This window comes from Macaca nemestrina, chromosome 6 (assembly GCF_043159975.1).
Source record: "Macaca nemestrina isolate mMacNem1 chromosome 6, mMacNem.hap1, whole genome shotgun sequence".
Taxonomy (NCBI): domain Eukaryota; kingdom Metazoa; phylum Chordata; class Mammalia; order Primates; family Cercopithecidae; genus Macaca; species Macaca nemestrina.
The window spans coordinates 112,811,377-112,835,098 of record NC_092130.1 but is presented as its reverse complement, the minus strand read 5'-3'; the positions used below and the strand labels follow the sequence as shown (position 1 = coordinate 112,835,098).

General features: G+C 36.2%; 2 protein-coding genes across 9 annotated transcripts in view; both read left to right on the top strand.

The window, feature by feature from the left end:
- Positions 1 to 23,722, top strand: part of LOC105499461 (importin 11) — a 229,150-nt gene that overhangs the window by 158,808 nt on the left and 46,620 nt on the right. Inside the window, exon 28 of one of the 8 annotated variants that reach the window (XM_011772021.2) lies at positions 12,211 to 12,299. The exons of the other annotated variants lie outside the window; for them this stretch is intronic. Coding sequence (XP_011770323.2) covers positions 12,211 to 12,232 — 22 coding nt within the window. The 3' untranslated portion in view covers positions 12,233 to 12,299. Of the gene's footprint in view, positions 1 to 12,210; positions 12,300 to 23,722 lie in introns of those variants that run through there. 8 annotated transcript variants of the gene reach the window in all.
- On the top strand, positions 5,566 to 23,172 carry LOC105499460 (leucine rich repeat containing 70). The gene is made up of 2 exons (XM_071098883.1): positions 5,566 to 10,691; positions 11,158 to 23,172. The coding sequence occupies exon 2, from the start codon at positions 11,196 to 11,198 to the stop codon at positions 13,062 to 13,064; it is 1,869 nt and encodes a 622-aa protein (XP_070954984.1). The 5' UTR covers positions 5,566 to 10,691; positions 11,158 to 11,195; the 3' UTR covers positions 13,065 to 23,172.

Below are 23,722 nucleotides of genomic sequence, written 5' to 3'. Positions count from 1 at the left end.
TTTTGAATTCTTTGAAGGATTGCACATCTCCATCTTTTCAGGATGGATCTTTCATCTTTTCAGGATAGATAGTCTGATAAATATGAAATGAGGTCATATTTAGCTGAATGTTCTTGATGACTTGTAGAGGTATGTCAGTATCTGAGCCTTAAAGAATTAGGTATTTTTCCATCTTCACAGCCTCGCCTTGTTTGTACCTGTCCTTCTTCAGAGGGTCTTCAGGAATTCAGAAGGGACTGACTGTTCACTTCCCTAAGCCTGTGGACACTGCAGCCATTTCAGCACTAGAGAATGCCCTAAGGCCAGGTGTGCAGTTCACCAGCCTGAGGGACTTGAGAATTCCTGGGGTTCCCAGGCAAAGGTCTTTGCTTACTTTTCTCTCCCCTCGTTTGCGAGGAGTTTCTCTTTGTGCTGTACTGTTTGGAGTTGGACCCAGTACTGTGATTTATTGTGGGTAGTGGGGAGGGGAGAGGGGTTCTGGTAGTAGCTTTCAAGGCGAAGCTGTTGGCATACTTCCTTGTCTCACCCAAGCACACAGCTTCTCTCTCTGCCGTGTACTGCCTGGAGTTGTGGTAGGAGTGGTGTAGGCAGTGAAAGACTGTTCTTTCTTCCCCTTTCAATTTGCCCTTTCTTGTTTTATGCTAAAACCAGGTACTATGATCTCTCACCTGGTTTCTTTAGCTCTTGTGAAGGTATTTTCTCATTTGGATAGTTCTGCAGATTATTCTGCAACTTGGTGTTCCAGTGGAGGAATGCAAGGAATTGGTCATTGGAGGGTTCTGTTTTGCCATATTGCTCTGCCTCTTCTCTGAGTACTTGCTCTTATTGTTGATGTTTTTACTCAAAATACAACCGGAGCTGATTTCTAACTTAGTTTCTATTATCTGATTATACAGTAATTTGTGGAAAGGGGCAGTGAAGTAACAAGGGAAGGGTTCTTTACAATTTTTATTTTGCCAGGGTTGGTCGTAAAAGAAACAGTCTTCATGGAGTGTATTGAATGATGACTAATTCCCTTTCTTGCTTGTTATGCAAGGAAAATAGAGACATGAATAAAATTACTTATATAAGTTTCAGGACCTCAGATGTTAAATTCTGCTCCCTTACCACTCTTTGAATATATGGTTTACAAAGGGGCTGATCCTTTGAAGATCAAAAGAATCTTTACATTATGTATGTTTTCCTTCTTTGTATATAATCTAATGCAATTTGTAGTAATTATTGGTTCTGATTATTTCAGTTCAACTAGGAAAAAAAAAACCCTTTGATGCAGCTTTTAATGTTTTTATTTTTTGTATAAGCTATGCATATGTATCTTTTGGCTCTTGTGAGTTTGGGGACTGGTTTTCCAGCATAATTTAAGTAAGATATCTATGTTTGAATTGGCTAATAATTATAAGCTGGATTTTGTTAGCTTTAATCTAGCAGAAGCTGGAGGATGTAGACAGGTGTCAGAACAGTTGATACTACAATTGGATGCTCACTCCTTTCATCTGTCTACAAAGCAATTTCATTGAAAAAGAAAGTAAATGATTAATTCCTTGGCTTGCTGATTTTTCATTGAAGGGTATAATCATTTATAAAACTTTTTTTTTTAGCTTCTGAAAGTTCTTTGAAAACCAGATATTCCCCTCTCCACTCCCCCCAAAAAAGTGCCACACTTTTTGAAGTATTTTGAGGTGTTTCTATCTTCCTACATTAGGATATGAATGGAAATAGTCTATTTTGGTTTTCATTTTTAATACAAATTTACTTTACCCTTGAAACATACATTAGAACTAAAAGTCACCTGTTCCTCTTCTGATATCAACCTTATGACACTAATACAATAGCAATGTTTTAAAGATGCTATTATGTGGTAAGTCACCATACTGTGCACTGAGGACCCATTATACTTCACCTTTAGGATAGATGATTGTTCATTGCACTCTGGTATCTTAGAACAACAATTTGTGTCTTCTATCTCCTGTCCTGACTACTTAGGAAAGTTTCTGAATGCTTGTGAATTTGGGACTGCGTTCTCAATGCTTTCCTCATATCTGGGAACCGTGACCTGTTTGCAAATTAGATAAAGGTTTCTGGCAAACTGTTTTCATATGTAACAGTCATATTATAGACAGACACTGGGTGCCGTTAGCTAATCACTGACCATTCTATGAGAAGCTTCTTCTAAACATACCACCAGAGAAAAACTAAACTGTTATCAAATGGGATTATTTTGATGTTTCAGGACCTCAAACTGCTTTACAATGAGAATAAGAGATGTTTCGCAGTGAGAGTGAGGTATTGGGTCCAGAGCTCAAAGTAGTTGACATGATACAGAAAAATAATTGTACACAGAATAACTAGCTCCAACAAGGATAACACTAGAAAAAGTATTCAGAGGAGTAAAATGATGAGTCTCATGTGCTTTCTAGTTTTACCCATGTAGATGATGCATGTGTATGTCACAAGTGGTTCCTTCGTAGCCTGAGGAACATCTTTTTTATTTTGTTTTATTTTATTTGCAGATTCTTTTCCTTGAGCTTCTGTTTTTATTCTATCCAGAGTACCAGAGAGAAAAATATGCATTATAATGGGAAGGGAAGCTAGATTAACTTCAGATGCCTGTTGTGCATACTGTTTGTGTGACGTTGGACCAGTTTTCTATCATTTTCAGTTTTCTCATATTTCAAATGGAAGCAGTGATAACAGCTAGCGCCTAGGGCTTATTATGATAAATTGGAGAATGTGTATATAATGCCTACTAAAATGCTTAATGAATATGACCACTCAGTAAATCATTGTGTCTACTGTTAATTTGACCAACTGTGTGATGGTACTAGTTTATCCAGTAGGTAGATTTCTTTCTTTTGAAACTTTCCCATGTTCATCTAGTTTATGTGTGAAGAAACTGATAACAAGAAGTAAATAATAACTAATAGAACACATCATTTATGATAGCCTTTATACAATACATTTTTTACACACATTTCAGTTGATTCTTCCAATAGCCCTATGGGTATGGACATTATTAAACTTTTTTTTGTTTTTTAGATGGAGTCTTGCTCTGTTACCCAGGCTGGAGTGCAGTGGCGTAATCTTGGCTCACTGCAAGCTCGGCCTCCCGGGTTCACATCATTCTTCTGCCTCAGCCTCCCGAGTAGCTGGGACTACAGGCATGTGCCACCACGCCCAGCTAATTTTTTGTATTTTTAGTAGAGATGGGGTTTCACCATGTTAGCCAGTATGGTCTCGATCTCCTGACCTTGTGTTCCACCCGCCTCAGCCTCCAAAGTGCTGGAATTACAGGCGTGAGCCACCGTGCCCGGCCTTATTTATTTATTTATTTAAAAAAAAAATTTTTTTTTGGATACAGTCTCGCTCTGTCGCCCAGGCGGGCGGGCGTACAGTGGCACAATCTCAGCTCAGTGCAACCTCCACCTCCCAGGTTCAAGTTATTCTCCTGCCCCGGTCTCCCCAGTAGCTGGGCTCACAGGCGCACACCACCACTCCCAGCTCATTTTTGTATTTTTAGTAGAGATAGGGTTTCACCATGTTGGCCAGGCTGGTTTTCAACTCCTGACCTCAGGTGATCCACCCACCTCAGCCTCCCAAAGTGCTGAGATTATAGATATAAGCCACCGTGCCCAGCCTTATTAAACCTTTTAAATGTGTAATCAAGACTAATAAAGGCTAATTACCCACCCAAAGTCAAGCACCAAACTGAAATTCAAATCCAGTCTGTCTTACTCTTAATGTCTACTCTGCCAGACTGTTGAGTACCTCAAGTACTGTTTGAGGTATTGAGTACCTCAGGCTATTGAGTAGTCAAGTACTGTTTTGTCTAATTTTCCTATTCCACAATCTGGTTTTACTATTTCTGAGTCATTTTTGTTAGACTGATTAGAAAATGAGATCATATTCCTAGATATTTCATTATTAAAGTAAGGTACTTCTTCCAACCACTTAAAACCACATATCTCGTTTTTATTTAAGTTGTTCATAAAAGGGACAACAAATCATTCTTTCTGTCCTCTATCTAGAAATCCAGTGCATTTATTAAGAAACTATGTATTGAGATTCTCCACTGCGTTATAGATACTTATCCGGAAGAGATGACATAGAAAATACATTGGAAGTATTATTTGGTGTTTAGAACTCTAAAATTCTAGCTTATTCACAGGACACAGTATCTTTAAACTATAATATCTTGATTTTATAGTACACAGTAATTATATATATATATTTTTTGTTTATTTGTTTATTTTTTTTAGGCTTTGAGGCAGGGTCTTACTCTGGTTGCCCAGGCTGGAGTGCAATGGCATGATCTCGGCTCACTTCAGCCTTGACCTCCTGAGCTTAAGTGATTCTCCCACCTCAGCCTCCCAAGTAGCTGGGACTACAGGATTGCACTACCACACCGGCTAGTTTTTTGTGTTTTTAGTAGAGATGGGGTTTCGCCATGTTGCTCAGGCTGGTCTTGAACGCCTGCACTCAAGCAGTCTGCCTGCCTGGGCCTCCTAATATGCTGGGATTGCAGGTGTGAGCCACTGTGTCAGGCCTTTCACGTTCTTTCATAGTTATGAAGTTTGATCACTGCACATTGTTCATTTTTTAAGTTTCATTTTCTCAAGTTCCATTTGTTAAGAAAAACTCCTATCGTACATTACATAAGAACAAAATTTTATATATGGAAATGTGGTAGGATCTTCTAGGGGTATAAAGCTTTGCTATTTATTTATTTATTTATTTATTTATTTATTTATTTATTTATTGAGACTGAGTCTCGCACTGTCACCCAGGCTGGAGTGCAGTGGCACGGTCTTGGCTCATTACAAGCTCTGCCTCGCGGGTTCACGCCATTCTCCTGCCTCAGCCTCCCGAGTAGCTGGGACTACAGGTGCCTGCCACCACGCCTGGCTACTTTAAAGCTTTACTCTTAATTTCTCTATGTCTCATTTTTTTTATCCATTGTATGAGGGTAATCAGAGTACCCTACCTTATAGGGCTCCTGTGAGAATTAAAAAGAGATAATACTTGAAAAATGTTGAGAACACACTCTGGGTCATAGAAGCACTCTATCAATAAATAGATCTGATCCAGCAGTAGCAAAAGGAGTTAATCCTATATTCTGTTTATCTTAATTTCTCTGCTTCATTAACCTTTCTGTGTACTCCTTTTTAAAGTTGTGAGTTAGATTTTCTATAGGGAATTTTTCTGAATTACTGAGTAGCTGTATTATACTACATAGTAGAAATAAGTTTGATCTGTGAGCAGATCAATGAATTATGAGCATTGGTTATTGGAGTGAGAAAGAGCTGCTGATGCTTCTTTAGCAGGTCAAAATAATGGAGATTAAATGGTAGAGGGTCTGTCAAATCCAAGCTATAAGATGCTTGAAAGGCCAGCTGTGAAAAGGTTAGCAGTTTGGATGCCAAGAAGCAGTTAACCAATTTCCAATTACCAAAAGAGGCGTGATTCTGGAATTATTTTTCACACGGTTGTCAATTTGACTAGTCTCATGCCTGACATAGATAGTATTGTGTGGAGCCTTGATGGCCTTGCAGTGGTTATATAGGTTATATATATATCTCACAGCCGTATTGGGTGGTCTTCAGCACTGGTGGCTTAACATTGAGAGTTCCCTTAGGGGTTATTTAGGTTAATCTTTATCTGGTAATAAACTTTCCTTCTACAGCATCTCTGATGGGGATGTTCATTCAGCTTCTGTTTGGATACTTGGCTAATAAAAAGTCCCTGCTCCTTAAGGCAGCCCATTTTATTGTAGGACTTCTAGCTGTTTGTCATGTAAGTATTATCCTCAGAATACAAACTGTGACTCCCAAATCTGTGCTTTTAACTCCATATGCTAGTTTCTATATTCAATACAGTCTTCATTCATGTAACTTCATCCATTTTATAATATTGTCTGTTGAGGCAAGAAAATAATTTCACAAAGGTTATTATATAGTTATTGGAAGAGACTTAGCTCTCTCATGGCCTTATTAAATAATCTGTTAGGCTAATTACTCCCTCCTCTCTTCTTCTGGGGTGTGTGTGCGTGTGTGTGTTTTTAAAACTATAGGGATTTTAGGTATTATGATAAACTAGAAATTGTAATATAAATACAAAATAAGAACCATCAAAATGGAAGGAATTTGCAGAAAAGAGAAATTCTAATATAGCTCAGATCTGAAGTATAATCTGCTGAGATTAGTCTCTCAGCAAAACCGAGAAGGTGGTAGATAAGGTCAGAGGAGAGATTAGTGTTCCAAAGGTTTCAGGTGGAGCCAGGGAAAAGAGGAGATATTTTGAATTCTAATCCATCTCTGCTAGCTTGGAACAGCCCTTCTGTTTAATAGTTCTGCTTTCTGTGCTTTGCAGTGTAAAACTATGCCAATATACAACAAACAAATTGATCATCATATAGTGGCAATGAGAATGGTACCTAACATTGTCCATAGAAATAGAATATTGCTTCTCAAAATGACTGGGTAACAGAACAGATATCAAGAAGTTAAAAATGTTTTTCTAAAGTCATGCTGAGGGGATGATTAATAATGTTCCTTGAAAGTGTCCCAGTGACAGTACATCCTTAGGAAGCATCAGTTTGCTTTTAAACCCCTGTAGTCACAGGCATAGTTGAAATTTTATGCTTCTCATGCATAAAGCACATAAAGTTTATTTTTTATTTTCATAGATTTGCAGTTAAAAATTTCTTACTTTTCTTGTTGACAATTGAGCAAATAGAGATATTCATAGTTTTGCCATGTTATAGGAGCACAATATTTGTTTCTGTTTTTATTATAAAGCATACATTAGAAACTTAGAAATGATGACATATCTTGGCAGTAATGTGCATGGACAAATTTTACATGAATATCATAGCTAATGTCATGATATTTTCATTTGGATATTATTTCAAACTTAGAAAAACACTGCAAGAACAGTAAAGAACACCCATATGACCTTTACCCAGAATCACCTATTGTTAACTTTTGTCCCAATTTGTTGTGTGATACACATTTTCTGTCAGATAACTAGATAGGTGTTTTATATTCTGAACCATTTCTGTGTAAGTTGCATTTGTCATGGTCTTTTACTTCTCAGTACTTACAGTCTAGGACCAATTATTGCTTTAGCTCTTGTGTTTTTGTAGTCTCTTTTACTCTGTCATGTAATTTCCTCAGTCTTTTATTTTTCTCTTATAAAATTTTTAAATAATCCACTCATTATAATCTCTCTCCATCTTTCCAATTGCCTCTCTGTTTTTGTCCTCCATCCATCCTCTCCGCAACTCCCCCAACAGAATAGAATGTTCCTCATTTGTGATTTGATATTTTCTTATGGTTCGATTTATGTATGCATCTCCCATTAGAATATTCCATAAATGATGTGTCCCTCTTGGACTATCACAGGCAAAGTCACATGGTGCTCATCTGTCTCTCACTGATGATGTTAATGCTGATCAAGGTGTTATCTGATTTCTCCATTGTGTATAGTTACTATGTTTTTTTTTCCTGCAACTGATAAGAGGTCTATATTGAGATATACTGCCCCTCATTAAAATGTATCTCCTACATTGAGCAAAATAATTTTCAAATTGTTTGCTAATTTTTTTTTTCTAAGAGCACAAGTCCACTTTATTTACTTTTCATTAGTTTAAATCCTTAAGGGGTTACAGCATCTATGTCCAAAGCAGAAGGATCGCTTTGGAATTTGGCAAAAACCATGCCAGTGTTTCCTTGGGCCCAAGTTACCTTTCTCTAGAATACTCTGGTTTTGTTTGGTTTGCTGCCAGGAATCACTGTGTTCTCTGCTTTGTATACGTAAGCACATTTATTGCCCAAATAGAATTCAGTTTCATCTCGGGCATAAACACCTTCAGTTTTAAGAAGATCTGTGTGCTCCCTTTGGTTTCAGAGACCCTGCTTATAGCAGCAAAAATGACTTTGGATGACAGCCTTCCAGAAATATTTGCCTTTTGGAAGTCATGTTCCAAGCAGGCCTCGACAGGCTTCATGATAGCAGAAAGAGCTGGATTATTTTTTAATTGCAAATCGCATTTCACATTTTCATTCTCTTGATTTTAGGTCCATCAGTAACTTTTAAAGTCCATAAAATCAGTAACTGCTGTTATTATAAGCCATTCTTTATATGTAAACCAATCTTGATTGGTTTATATATAGATGCTATATATCTAAATACATATAGGCTGGGCACAGTGGCTCACACCTATCATCCCAGCACTTTGGGAGGCCAAGGTGGGAGGATTACTTGAGCCTATTAATTCAAGACCAGCCTGAGCAAAATGGCAAGACCCCGTCTCTACAAAAATAAGAAAAATGCCAGGCATGGTGGCAAGCACCTGCAATCCTACCTTCTCAGGAGGCTGAGGGAAGAGGGTCACTTGAGACTGGGAGGTCGATGCTGTGGTGAGCTGTGTTCACATTGTTGCACTCTAGCCTAGCCGACAGGGCAAGACTGTGTCTCAAAAGAATACATGCATACATACAGATGATGTCTGTTTAAAAGATGCTAATGGAACAATTGCTCTGTTATTTATACATTCTTGTTTTAGTATGGGCAGAATCTGAATGGAAAAGAGAATAGTTGTGTATTGATACCAGAAACATGAGATGATCTGAAGACAAAGGAAGTGTAAAAGAAGGTTTCAGCAACAAGAATGAGAGGAAAACAGCTCAATGAGTCAATTTCCTGGAAAGAAATAGAAGGCTAATTTAAGAGGCTGAGCGTAGTGTTCAGTAATAGTTGTAGTGAACATTAGTAATCAGAAAAGGGTAATGAGGAATCGTTGTTAATCAGTTGTCTCTAAGAACAGCAACTCCTAAATGAACAGAAAGACTAAACTTTCTTTTGCTGGAGATTGAATTTTTTTTTTAAGCATTCAACCTGAGAGTTACAGTGTACTATTTATATTTAATCGTTTTGTTTCAGTCAGTTTAGTTTCCTTCAGTTTTTAGAATGTGAGAAGTGAGATTTTATTTTGTCATTTTTCCTTAATACAATTTCCTAAAAATTTTACCTTTGCATCCTAATAAGTATTGTAGCTGCTTTGGATATTTTTTGGCATAGAGAACAAAATTAATTCATACTCTGGTTATATTACTTTGTGGGTTTTTTCTCTTTAATTTTATTTTGATTTCAAAGGACCCTTTCTCTCAATTTTTCCTAACTCTTTAAGTTGTATGATGCAATTGAAAAATCCATGGGACAAGCCTCATATCACTTGTGTGTTATTGGAAGTACTAAACAAAATGGACCTGAGAAACCTAGCTCCTCCCTCAGGTTCATGTCATTTCTGTCAGTTGTTTTGTTTTCCATTTTTAATGCATAAGATCGCAATAACAATAGCCAGCCATAAAGGATAGGTATAAGAATCATAAATCATTTTGATAAAGATCTGCTATCCAGTATGCATTGTTGAATTTTTAGTCATAGAAAGATAATGCTAGGTATTATTTCAGGTATCTAATATGGACATAATTCATATTATTATCTAAAGTAATTGTTGTCGATGTGAAATGAATTCATCTTCAGGCAAATTCTAATCCTTGGGAATGTAACTGCTTTAATAACAAAGGAGAGTTGTATAAAATTATATAACTTGATATTTTAGGAATATTATCAGGGTGTTAGGAATATTAATAAAAGTCAGAATTAGAAAGCTTAAGCAACTAACTTAAAGTTAGTTAATGAAAGAAAGTTAATGACTGAACAATATATAATATAAATAATTTATATCTGATTCTTTAAATTCTTGAAAAACTAGATTTTAAAATTCTCAATTTTCATTCTAAAAGATTCAAACTAATACAGATATATATAGGGCAAAACATCACCTCTTTTACTCTCCCCAACTTTTCTTGCAAAGATAACCTATGTCAGTAATTTGGTATGCAGCTTCTTACCATCTTATAATCCAACTCTACCAATTAGTGCCTTATTAGTAATTAGTACCTTACTACCAATTAGTACCTTAACATTTTAAATAGTACTCAGTATTTTTTGCAACCAAAAATATTTTGAAAATTTTGAAAAGAGCACTGGAGGATAATATAACAACATTTATGTTCATTCTAAATTTTTCCCCTATTTTTATTAAAGGAATAAAGCATAAAGTTGAAGTCTTCAATGTGTATTTAAAACAACATAAATATTTTGTTCATTAAAAAGTTTACAAAAAATTTTATTACTCTATATACATCTTATTTCAACTAGCCTTTTCCATTCAGTAGCTATGTTGTTGATAGCTAGAGTCTGTTGATAGATATTTGGGTTCTGAATAACTAACGTTTTCAAGTATCCTTTAAAAACTATTATTTTACATTATAGGAGATATTTTGATGTGTATATTAGGAAAACTCTAACTGCATTCTGAAAAAACAAGTTCCTGAGATTTCCGTTCAGCAATACTTTTGAAACACAGATAAAATTACTTCCTGTCTCTTAGCTTCCTGAATCCATGGCAACCTCTGTTTTACACATTGACTGTAAAGGAACCAATGTGAAGAGTGGTGTTTCCTGAGCAAACGGTGACTTAAAAAAAAAAAAAAAAAAAAAGTGGTGGGGTGGAGGTCAGCAATGCCACAGAACAAAATGGAGTTTAGAAATGTCGTTCTTCAGATTTAAAAAGAAAACCTTTACTGAATCAGCTGAGTGTTAATAATACGAATTTCCTTTTCTTGGTAAGATTGTTTACTTAAATATGAACTTTTAGCTGACATGAAAAATAGTTTTGTAAGAAACTAATTTAGAGTTTAATTGTTCTGTAGTGAATTTGTATTTTCATAAATTATAATGTTATTTGATACTAGACTTTATGTTGTTAAAGGGACATATTAAATTCAAAGATTCTCATTCCTACATCATTTGTCACCTATGTTGTAATCAATTGTAATTTTTAAGTTAACTTAGCAAATGTTTCATTAATCTGAACTATTTTGTCAAGTAATGGGTTAATGGCCTGATCACGTTAATAATTCTAGAAAGTATTCCATACTCATTATTTTATGCTATTAGCATGGTATGATTTATGATAGTATTATTGGCTGATCCTAATTAAAATAGAATACAGAAGTTATAGTATTATAAAAAAAAAAATTCGTGTGATGAAGTTTTGATGATTTAAAGCTTTACCTTCTCTTTTTATAGCCAATTCTGATCTGAACAGAAAAACCAAGAACAGGGATATGTGTGGATTACAGTTTTCTCTGCCTTGCCTACGACTATTTCTGGTTGTTACCTGTTATCTTTTATTATTACTCCACAAGGAAATACTTGGATGTTCGTCTGTTTGTCAGCTCTGCACTGGGAGACAAATTAACTGCCGTAACTTAGGCCTTTCGAGTATTCCTAAGAATTTTCCTGAAAGTACAGTTTTTCTGTATCTGACTGGGAATAATATATCTTATATAAATGAAAGTGAATTCACAAGACTTCATTCTCTTGTAGCATTGTATTTGGATAATTCTAACATTCTGTATGTGTATCCAAAAGCCTTTGTTCAATTGAGGCATCTATATTTTCTATTTCTAAATAATAATTTCATAAAACGCTTAGATCCTGGAATATTTAAGGGACTTTTAAATCTTCGTAATTTATATTTACAGTCTAATCAGGTATCTTTTGTTCCAAGAGGAGTATTTAATGATCTAGTTTCAGTTCAGTACTTAAATCTACAAAGGAATCGCCTCACTGTCCTTGGAAGTGGTACCTTTGTTGGTATGGTTGCTCTTCGGATACTTGACTTATCAAACAATAACATTTTGAGGATATCAGAATCAGCCTTTCAACATCTTGAAAACCTTGCTTGTTTGTATTTAGAAAGTAATAATTTAACAAAAGTACCATCTAATGCCTTTGAAGTGCTTAAAAGTCTTAGAAGACTTTCTTTGTCTCGTAATCCTATTGAAGCAATACAGCCCTTTGCATTTAAAGGACTTGTCAATTTGGAATACCTCCTCCTGAAAAATTCAAGAATTAGAAATGTTACTAGGGATGGGTTTAGTGGAATTAATAATCTTAAACATTTGATCTTAAGTCATAATGATTTAGAGAATTTAAATTCTGACACATTTAGTTTGTTAAAGAATTTAGTTTACCTTAAATTAGATAGAAACAGAATAATTAGCATTGATAATGATACATTTGAAAATATGGGAGCATCTTTGAAGATCCTTAATCTGTCATTTAATAATCTTACAGACTTGCATCCAAGGGTCCTTAAGCCATTGTCTTCACTGATTCATCTTCAGGCAAATTCTAATCCTTGGGAATGTAACTGCAAACTTTTGGGCCTTCGAGACTGGCTAGCATCTTCAGCCATTACTCTAAACATCTATTGTCAGAATCCCCCATCCATGCGTGGCAGAGCATTACGTTATATTAACATTACAAGTTGTGTTACGTCTTCAATAAATGTATCCAGAACTTGGGCTGTTGTAAAATCTCCTCATATTCGTCACAAGACTACTGCGCTAATGATGGCCTGGCATAAAGTTACCACAAATGGCAATCCTCTGGAAAATACTGAGACTGAGAACATTACTTTCTGGGAACAAATTCCTACTTCACCTGCTGGTAGATTTTTTCAAGAGAATGCCTTTGGTAATCCATTAGAGACTACAGCAGTGTTACCTGTACAAATACAACTGACTACTTCTGTTACCTTGAACTTGGAAAAAAACAGTGCTCTACCGATTGATGCTGCTTCAGTGTCAGGGAAAACATCTCTAATTTGTACACAAGAAGTTGAGAAGTTGAATGAGGCTTTTGACATTTTGCTAGCTTTTTTCATCTTAGCTTGTGTTTTAATCATTTTTTTGATCTACAAAGTTGTTCAGTTTAAACAAAAACTAAAGGCATCAGAAAACTCAAGGGAAAATAGACTTGAATACTACAGCTTTTATCAGTCAGCAAGGTATAATGTCACTGCCTCAATTTGTAACACTTCCCCAAATTCTCTAGAAAGTCCTGGCTTGGAGCAGATTCGAATTCATAAACAAATTGTTCCTGAAAATGAGGCACAGGTCATTCTTTTTGAACATTCTGCTTTATAACTCAACTAAATATTGTCTATAAGAAACTTCAGTGCCGTGGACATGATTTAAACTGAAACCTCCTTTTAGAATTATATACTTTACATGGAAATATAATGAATTATATGAGGTTAGCATTATTAAAATGTTTTTAATAATTTGTGAACAGTGTATTCATTTAGCACATATTTTCTTTGATATGTACTGTATTAAGTAATAATAGCTACCATTTCTGTGTATCAAGCACTGTGCCAAATATTTCACATTTCACATTTAATCTGTGAATAGTCTTGAAAGGTGGTACTATTTATACTTTACAGGTGAGGAAACTTAGAGTTTAAGTAACTTTCCCAAATTCTCACAGCTTGTTACACTGTTTGGGCCTCTCTGACGAGCTCATGCTTTCAGTTTTATGCTATATTGCTGCTGTGGTTCTAGGATTGTAATACAAAAAAAAAGACATGGTTCTTATTCTAGGTGGAGCTTGAAATTTAGAGGAGGAGATACGTGGTTACTGCACAATACGATGATAAGTACTGTACTTAGAGATGCTGTTGAGTATAACATTTGTGGAGGTGAGAGATGGCTTTATGGAGGAAGTGACATCAAAACTGGATCATGAAGAATAACTAGAAATTAGCCCAGTGAAGAGAGCTGAGTAACACTGTGTCAGAGGGGTTAACAGAAGAAAAAATGCTGCTTTTCAGGAACTAAAATTCAGTACAGCTGGTGTTGTGAATGATGGTGTGCGATTTAAAGCCTGAAAGATCAGGTGATGAAAGCTCTGTAGTTGTATGCTTTATCTTGAGGGCAACAGAGAGCCATTGAAGGATTTTTAAGCAGTAGAGTGAAATGATTAGATTTACCCTTTAGAAATTTGCCTTTTTCTGGAAGTAACAGTAAAACTGGAGCCAGAATTAGTTGAGTAGGAATCTGAATTACTAATCCAGGGGAAAGATGCTAGAGGCCTGGGCCAGGATACTGGCAAAAAGGATGGATGGATCAGGAGGTACTTTGAAAGTAAAATGAACTGCCTTGGTGATTGGTTGAGGGGTGGCAGGGGAGGGAGGAGTCAAAGATGTTAGGTTTTTGGCTGAGGCAGTTTTGTGCTGTATTCACTAAGCTAAGGAATGAAAAGGAGTGGGGCAAAATAATGAGTTCAGTTTTAGACAGATTGAATCTGAGGTTCTTATTAGATCTCCAAGTGGAAATATATAGCATGCAGAAATTCAGAAGTGAGGTCTTATAGTAAAGGCCAATAATTCTTAAACTTTCATCTATCCAGTACACTGGAAGTGTATGATACACCCTTTACAGTAACAATAACCATTTGGGCGATAGGTAAGTGGGGAAGAATAAGACCTTGTAGAAGTTGAGAGAGTCCCTAGGAGATGTTAGTGCCCTTAATTAAGAATCTTTAATATAGATGGTAATTGAAGTCATAGAAGTAATGTAGTGTTTTTCTTTATTAGCATGAATTTGTACTTGCGTAGCCCTCTGCAGAATATTAGGGATTGTAGTAAGCGCCCATGCCCATTGGTTCATTAATAGTGACCTGAACCACAAATATGTATTTAAAATTTTTTCTTAAGCATTGTATCTTTCATGTTTGTGTCTCTTCTTCCTTTTCCCCAAAATTTGTTTTTTTAAATTACTAAAAAATACAATCCTTATGAAATTAACCTGGAACATGTTATCTGGGAGTATTTAAACCAAATGATAATTATCAAGTTCATATTGTAAAATGAAAATAATTATAATAAATTGCAATACTGTTTATTCTACCAAAATACAGTGGTTCTCAAACTCAGAATCGCCTGGTAGCCTTATAAAAACACAGTTTGCTACCCCGACTCCTTCCTGTATCCCTCCCAGAGTTTTTTCTTTTTTAAAAAATTGTTACTGATAATATTTGTACATATTTGTGTGGTATGTGTGGTATGTTGTTACATGTATAGAATATGTAATGATCACGTCTCAGGGTGTTGGGGGTATCTATCACCTCAACTGTTTAACTTTTCTATGTGTTGGGAACATTACAAGGCCTCTCTTCTAGCTATTTTGAAATATATAATATATTGTTGTTAACCATAGCTATTCTACTTTGCTGTTGAACATTAGAACTTATTCCTTCTATCTGACTGTATTTTTGTACCCATTAGCCAACTTCTTTTCATCTTCTTCGCTGCCACACACACACACACACACACACACACACACACACACACAACCTTCCCAGCCTCTGGTGTCTGTCATTCTGTTCACTACCTCCATGAGATCAGCTTTTTTTAGCTCCCACATATGAGTAAGAATATGTTACAGTTGTCTTTTGTACCTGGCTTATTTCACTTAACATAATAACCTCTAGTTCTATCTTTGCTGCTGCAAATGACAATATTTCATTCTTTTTTATGGCCTGATAGTATTCCACTGTGTACATGTACCACAGTTTTCTTTATCCATTTGTCAATTGATGAGCACTTAGGTTGGTTGCTGATCTTTGCTATTGTGAATAGTGCTGTAATAAACATGGGAGTGCAGGTCTCCATACTGATTTCTTTTTCTTTGGATAAATGCCCAGTAGTGGGATTGCTGGGTCAGATGGTAGTTACAATTTTAGTTTTTTGAGAAATTCCCATACTATTTTACATAGTGGCTGTACTAATTTACATTCCCACCAATAGTATATAAGAGATCCCATTTCTCTGCATCTTCACCAGCATCTGTTATTTTTTGTCTTTTTATTACTGGCCATTCTAATCGTGCTAAGATGATATCTCATTGTGGTTTTCATTTTCATTTCAAATGCAATTAGTGATTAGTGATGTTGAAGATTTTTCATATACCCCTGGGCCATTTGTATGTCTTCCTTTGAGAAATGTCTATTCCTTTGCCCACTTTTTAATGGGATTATTTTGTGGATTTTTTGTTTATTTGTTTGCTGTTGAGTTATTTGACCTCCTTGTATATTCTGGATATTAGGGTCTTGTTAGATGAATATTTTGCAAATGTTTTCTCCCATTCAGTGTATTTTCTGTTCACTCTTGTTTCCTTTGCCATCCAGAAGCCTTTTCACTTAATATAGTTCTAGTTGTCTATTTTTGTTTTTATTGCCTGTGCTTTTGAGGTCTTGGCTATAAAATCTTTGCCTAGACCACTGTCCAGAAGTGTTTTCCTTGTGTTTTGTTGTAGTAGCTTTATAGTTTTAGATATTATTTTTAAGTCTTTAATCCATCTTGACTTGATTTGTATACAGTGAGAAATAGGAGTCCAGTTTCATTCTTCTGCATATGGATATCCAAGCCAGAGTTCTTGATTCAGCGGGTCTGGAATAGAGCCTGTGAGTTTTCAGTTTAACAAGTGTGCTGATGCTGTTGGTCTGGGACCATACAATGAGAACCACTGCGTTAATATATTTGAGAGAAAATCAGAGAGGAGCTGAAGAGTAGTTTTAAGATTTATTAGCAATTGCATAAATAAAGCCCCACCAACCCCAAAGAGTTTTCCAACAATGGTTTGCTTTTCCCTGCTTAGCTGAATGCTTTTTCAGGGATTGTAATTTCAGCAGTAAATGCGAATATGTTTAAATAAATGTTATTTTTTCTAAGTAATTTGTTTTGTTATGGAAGAGCGATCTTTTTGTTCACCTCGAGAGACATTTTTAATAATGAATTTTTTTCTTTGTTGTATCCTCCCAACTCCTAGAAATCCAATTATGTTTTTTTCTTTAATTACTGAAAGTACTTGTTCATTGGGAAAAAATTTAAACGGTGTAGAAATACATAAGGTAAGCTGAAAATTTCTCCATGGCCCAGTTCCGTACCACAGTACTAAACCATACCCTCTTAAAGATGTTCACAAGCAACACAGCTGGCTATGTGAAGTTCAGAAAAATTTATATAACAAAGTATTTTTATCTTAAAATTCCTAAATTCAAAGAAGACAATTCAGAAGATCTATCCAAATTTTTGCTTTTTGAAAATATAGCTTCTAATTAATTTAGACTCAAGTGGAAATCAAATTATATTAATACCGATTTATATATGGAGCTGTAGTTCTACACAGTGGTATTCATTAAATGTTCATTTCAGTCTTTGTCAGCTATTTCCTTTTAAAAAAACTTCTTTTTTTACTAATCAAAAGAGAGCTGGAGTAAATAGCTACTCCCTTTTAAAATATTAGCCAGCTTATATTTCACTGTTGTTTGATAGTTGTGCAGTAAGAAAACTTATTTAAGATATAATTGAAGTGTTACAGGCATAATAGTTTTCTTGGGTACAATTTCTGTATTTCATTGTTTCACATTTTGAGCAGCCCTAAGTGAAAACCAAATGATATTCTAAATTAATATAGCTAAGGAAGCTCACCTTTCTTAAGATTTCTGTATTTCTCTACCATTTACTATAGGTTCTTATCTCTACCATTTATTAAAAGTTCTTGATTAAAGCACTCTAATTTAGTGTGACTGTGTTTGAGGAAGAACAGAATCCATTTTTTCCATTGAGTATTACAAATTGTGATTAAAGTTTCAGGGCATAACAAAAGTAATTTGTTTTCCCCTCATAACAAATGGCAAATATTAGAAATCAATAGTATTTATTTATAAACTATAAAAGTGTATGACTTTTAAATTTATAATTCCAATGTGGAATTTTAAAAACATATCTCTCATTTCTGGGATATAAAACTGAGAACTTACTCTCAACCTCTTCCTGTCAGTGAAGTAGATATATTTGGTGTCAAGCTATTGATGAGGGCTTCAGTGGTGTTGGGACAGAGACTTCAATAGTAGTGATCAGGAGATAGGAGAGGCTGGGCACGGCAGTTCATACCAGTGATCCCAGCACTTTTGGAAGGCTGAGGTAGGTGGATCACTTGAGTTCAGGAATTCGAGACCAGCCTGGGCAATATGGTGAAACTTCATCTCTACCAAAAATACCAAAAATAAAAATAAAAAATAAATCTGGGTGTGGTGGCCTGTGCCCATAGTCCTAGCTACTTAGGCTGAGGTGTGAGGATTGCTTGAGCCCAGCGGGAGGAGGTTGCAGTGAGCCGTGATTATGCCACTGCACTCCAGCCCGGGTGACAGAGCAAAACTCAAAACAAAAAAGGGAATAGCACATCACAGGGGAAGAAGGGGAAGGCTGGTAAAGAAGACTAACATGTTCCATGGTCCTCTGGAAGTGAGAGATGCCAGTGTTTGATAGCTAGAAGCTAAGTGGTCAGGAGAGTAAGGATGGACATTATGGGAGAGTGAGGACATTACGTAGAACTTAAGTAGTGGGGAAAGAGGATCTGTGGATACCTCTTTGTTGTCCCTAAACCTTTTACTGTTAGTGGCGTCCTGTACTTTCTCATACATGGAGTTCCAGGGTTACTTTGTTGATCTACTCTGCCTCATGGCTTTCTGGGCCTTTTGAGTAACCATTGGACAGATTTTTGTTATCTTTTCTGTTGCTTTGTGTATTTTGTTTTTAGGAATTCTCCAAGTAGTAGTAGAATTTATCCAGATCCCCCCATACCAGTGTTAATGCATGTCAAATATTTTCCCTGTAAACACTTTTTAAAACTGTTATTGATAAATAAATCACATACAGAAGTAGACACACCTGTATAACTACCACTGAAGTCAACAAATAGAACGTTCAGATGTAACACATACGTGGACATTTCTTGAACCTCTAGGCATTATATAAACATTTAAGTTTTAAGCTTTGAGGTGAAGGAGGACCAGCATGTAATTAGGACATTTGTACTCAATTAGCTTACCTGCACAGCAACAAATAACAGTTAAATCTCCAATATTTGTTCTTAGGCAGTGTTTAAAAAAAAACAAAAAGTAGGAGAAGAAAGCCTAGGGAACCTTTTCCAAGCTTCTGACAAACAGTTTTAATGCTAGGCCTTCCTGCCAAGTTGATCCCACATGAACTTTTCCTGTTGAGACCTATTCTTTTTTGTTATACAAGTCAAACTCCTTTACTGGTCCTGTTATTGATCTCTGAACTAGAAAAATATATGTTTGGACTTAAAGTATGATGTACTCCTTTAAGAGGAAGGAGAGTGGGGTATGTGAAGCAAAACAGGCTGTTGTGTTTACCATTAGACTTTATCTAGACCTTCTCATTTCTCATTAAAATTTATATTTGACTTTTCTCTTGCTGGACTTACCTATGAACCCTTTTAAGCTAGTGGAGAGAGATATGAATCAGTTTTCTCAAATTGTTATCTCCTTCTTAATGATTTCACGGTTATGGAAGCAATAGTAACAAGGTAATAGGCATTTTTTTTTTCTATACTAGTGCTGTACTGTCTGAAGCATAGTTTTTTGTTCTTCTTTTTAAGTGCCCTCTACCACTGGTCATCACTTTGCTGAAGCTGGTAAGCTTCTGTGGCCGCACACTTTTAATGTGGGAAGCCTGGTAGGTTAAAAGAGAAATGTTGGAGAAAGCAGTATGAGAGAGAAGAATGTATAGTATACCTGCTGCTGGCCCAGATGTGCCTTGTTTCATTGCTTCTGACTCAATTCCGAGACATCTTGTGATAGATGACATTTTAATTTAGTAGAAAGTAGTTTTCTTATCCTGAATAATGTGGAGACCATATATATATATATGTTGTCTTCCTTTTGTCTCCATTTCTTCCCATGTCTGTGGAGTTTTCACTACATGCACATAAACCCTAGCCTGTTGTTAGTTTGTATCTTTGACTTTGGGCAACCTTATTGCTTTTTTCCATATGTTTTCTATGATACACAAGTTAATACATCATTTATATTTTTGTCTGAGGCTCTGAGGAGCAAAAGTTTTTATGTTGTACTGCAGTTTCCTCAAGCTTTGGCTTTCAAAACTCCCTTATCCTCAGGTACCTGCTTCTCATCTATGAAGGCATCCTTAAACACCATCGTCTAGAATTAGGACCATACCTGCAGTGTTGTTGTTGTAGTTATAGTCTTATTATAATGCTACTGACCAGGTAAATCCAGGCTATACAATTCCTAGCAGATGGAAAGCCCCTGTGAAAGCCTGGAAACTAGAAAGTGTTAATCAAAGAGAGCCCATGAAGGTGGAGAACAATGTGAGGCTAAATAAGGTCAGAGAGCTGAGCAGGAACCAGGTCATATATAGGGCTGAGTAAACTAGGATTAAGGGTTTGGATTTTTAAGTGTAATGGAAAGTTGTTGAAAGGTATTAACTTTTGCTTTAAAGCAAGAAAAAGATAGTAGGTTTTGTAAAAGCATTCTAGTGTGCTGTATAGAGAATGGATTAGAGGAAGTCAAGAGTGGAAGTTTCCTCTTTTGGGAAGGTAGGCAATAGTTTAAACTCTAAACTCGAGACAGATTGGCTTGTTGCACAGTGTTAATAGTAGGAATATAGAGGAGTAGAAACAAGGAAAAAATTCAGAGATAAATTTGACAGAATTTGTTGATAAATTGAGTAAATGGAAGGGTAAATTGGAAGGGTAAATGAGAAGAAAGGTCAAAACTGAATGCCTGGTTTCTAGCATGAGTCACTGGGTTGATAGAGATGCTTTTTACTCAGATAAGGAAAACAGGAAGAGAGCCTGGTTTTGATTTTCCGTTTTGTTTTTGGTTTCCTTGTTTTTGTTGGGGAGGCATTCATAAGTTTGGTATTGGATCTCTTAATTTTGAGATGATTGTGAGAGTGCCAAGAGTGGATGAGAAAGATGCCGATGTACTTAGGGTTCCAGAGCTTAGAGAAAGGTCATTGAGCATAAAGTTTTTCGGTCAACTGTAATACCTTATTATAAAACTGTAACAAAATAGTAACTATGTGTTTATATGAAGTTGTTAGTTTAATTACACATTTTTGTTTTGTTTTTGTTTTTGTTTTGAGACGGAATCTTGCTCTGTGTGGGGTGCAGTGGCTCGATCTCAGCTCACTGCAAATTCTGCCTCCCAGGTTCATGCCATTCTCCTGCCTCAGCCTCTCGAGTAGTACAGGCGCCCGCCACCATGCCCGGCTAATTTTTTGTATTTTTAGTAGAGACAGGGTATCACCGTGTTAGCCAGGATGGTCTCGATCTCTTGACCTCGTGATCCACCCGCCTCGGCCTCCCAAAGTGTTGGGACTACAGGCGTGAGCTGCCACGCCCGGGCACACATATGTACTTTTAAATGTGAAATTTTGCTTCAGAACTATTTTTTTCTTTTATTCTTGGTACAATTTTATTCAAATGCTTCTTGCAGACTTTGACATTGTGTCTTCATCATTATCAGTCAAAATTCCCCTTTGATCATGTAACACTGTTTTCCAGAGCATGTTATCTTCATTTTGTTCTGAGCTGTGTGGCATGCAAGACTTTTCCAGGAATTTAATCCCAAGCTACAATTACCTTTTCAGATAACTTCGGTAACATGAACAGAGTTGGCCTTTTTGATTTGTTCTTAAAATATATCTTCATCACCTGAGGTCGGGAGTTCGAGACCAGCCTGACCAACATGAGGAAACCCCGTCTCTGCTAAAAATACAAAATTAGCTGAGCGTAGTGGCACATGCCTGTAATCCCAGCTACTCAGGAGGCTGAGGCAGGAGAATCATTTGAATCCGGGAGGTGGAGATTGTGGTGAGCTGAGATCACACCATTGCACTCCAGCCTGGGCAACAAGAGTGAAACTCAGTCTCAAAAAAAAAAAAAAAAAAAAAATGTATCTTCATGATTACCTTGTAATTATGTGTTGTATAGCTTTATTTTCATCAGTTTCCAATATCTACAATGGTGCTAGCTCCATAATTACCAGTTCTCTGATAAATTTCTTTATATCACTTAAAAAAAAAAAAAACAATTCTGTGAAGTGACTTTTTAAGTAACTACTCAATCTTTTATTCAGCTGAATTTTTTTAAATTTTTTTCCAGACAGTTCTGTACCAGTCCTTGATCATCTCCTTTCCGTGGAAGCTTAGTATGTCTTCATTGGGCATTGTTTTTTATAGCAAAATCACACAGGATGGCACTTTCTTCTTATGCCATTAAATATAGATCATTTTAGTTATTTCTTGTAGTCTTAAAGATAATGGTTTTGTTGGAGGAGGGTGGTGCTGCTGTGTGTGTGTGTGCACTCAAAAAATGAAAAGAAAAAACACGTAATCAGGGGAGTGGTTTAGTATATAAAAGCCTTTGTAAGGATCATTATGGAATGCAAAAAAAAGTCAACTTTCACTTTAAGATAGTGAATTTCAACTGTGGTTTTTTAGCTTATTTTCTTGCCAGTATTTTTCCGGGGAGCTAGATTTATTAATATACTTTTCCGTGACCATGCAGAGAATTACTGTGTAGAAAGGATGTATGTTTCCATTTAAATGACAAAAGTATTTGCAGGCTACATCCTGGGAAATATCTACAGGGGAAAACTTTTCTTTTTTTTTAACTAGGTAATGGGTTTATTATATTTTTATATTTTTTAAGTGAATAAATATTTTTAAAGTATTTTCTTAGTTTTCTAATATAAAAATATTGAGGTATGATACATTTTTTAAAAGGTTCTTTGGCATCTTCAACAATTTTTAAGAGTGTAAAAGGATACTGAGATGAAAAAATGTAAGAGATTTAGAGACTGTTAACCCCCTCATTGTTCAAATGAGAAACGGTGATGATGCTGACATTTAAGTAGTGCTCTGGCACATGGGGCAGGCCTTGTTATAAGCACTTTACTTGTGGGTACTATTATTCCTTCATGTTACTGATAAGGCAAGTGAAGCACAGAGAGGTTAAATTGACTTGCCCAAGACCATGTAGCTAGTCACTGGTGGAGCCACAATTCGAGGCTCTGATGCTGACCACAGTTTTCTGCCACTTTCATGAGGTCTGGAAGGGGTCAGAAGGCCCCTGCCATCTGGTTACTTCACCAGCTCTCTGTTCTCTAGCAATTTCACAGTCACTATGCAGGAGTCACCGAGGCCTCGAATCTGCTTTGCAGTCTTCATCCCAGATTCTGCCACCCTGAATGTTTTCAAGCATGGCCTTACAGTTGGCCTTACAAGGCCTTGATGTTTTTCAAATCTGTGTGCACTTCCACTTCAACCACACATTCCTCCCTTGTGATCATGCTCAAAACTCTAATGTCCTGTCTTATTGTAACTTCACATTTTCCAGTTTTCTTACTCTCTACCACTAAACTTTTTTTTTTTTTTTTTTTTTTTCAATGTACAGTGTCTTGCTTTGTCACCCATGCTGGAGTGTAGTGGTGCCATCATGGTTCACTGCAATCTTGAACTCTTGGCCTCAAACGGTCATCTTCATATCTCAGCTGGTACTGAGTAGCTGGGACTACAGGCGTGCACTACTGCCCCCAGCTAATTTTCTTCTTTTTTTGAAGAGACGGGTCTCACTTTGTTGCCTAGACTAGTCTTGAACTCCTGGCTTTAACTGACTCTTCCACCTCAGCCTCCCAAAGTGCTGGAATTACAGTCGTGAGCCGCCATGCCTGGCGTAAACCTTGATGTTTGCACTTGATGTTACGGGTTTTTCTTTTGTTTGTTTTTTCCACTTTTAACCCTATTTTCTACCTGACCCAACAGGTGCCCTGTGGTCAACTCAGACTTCTCATTAATACCCTCAGCTCTTTAAACCCCTCATCCTCAAACTCTACTAGCTTTTCAAGCTTCCAAGCCTGAATTGCCTGACTCAGTTTCTCCCTATGTGTATCTGCTTGGGGTGTAAAA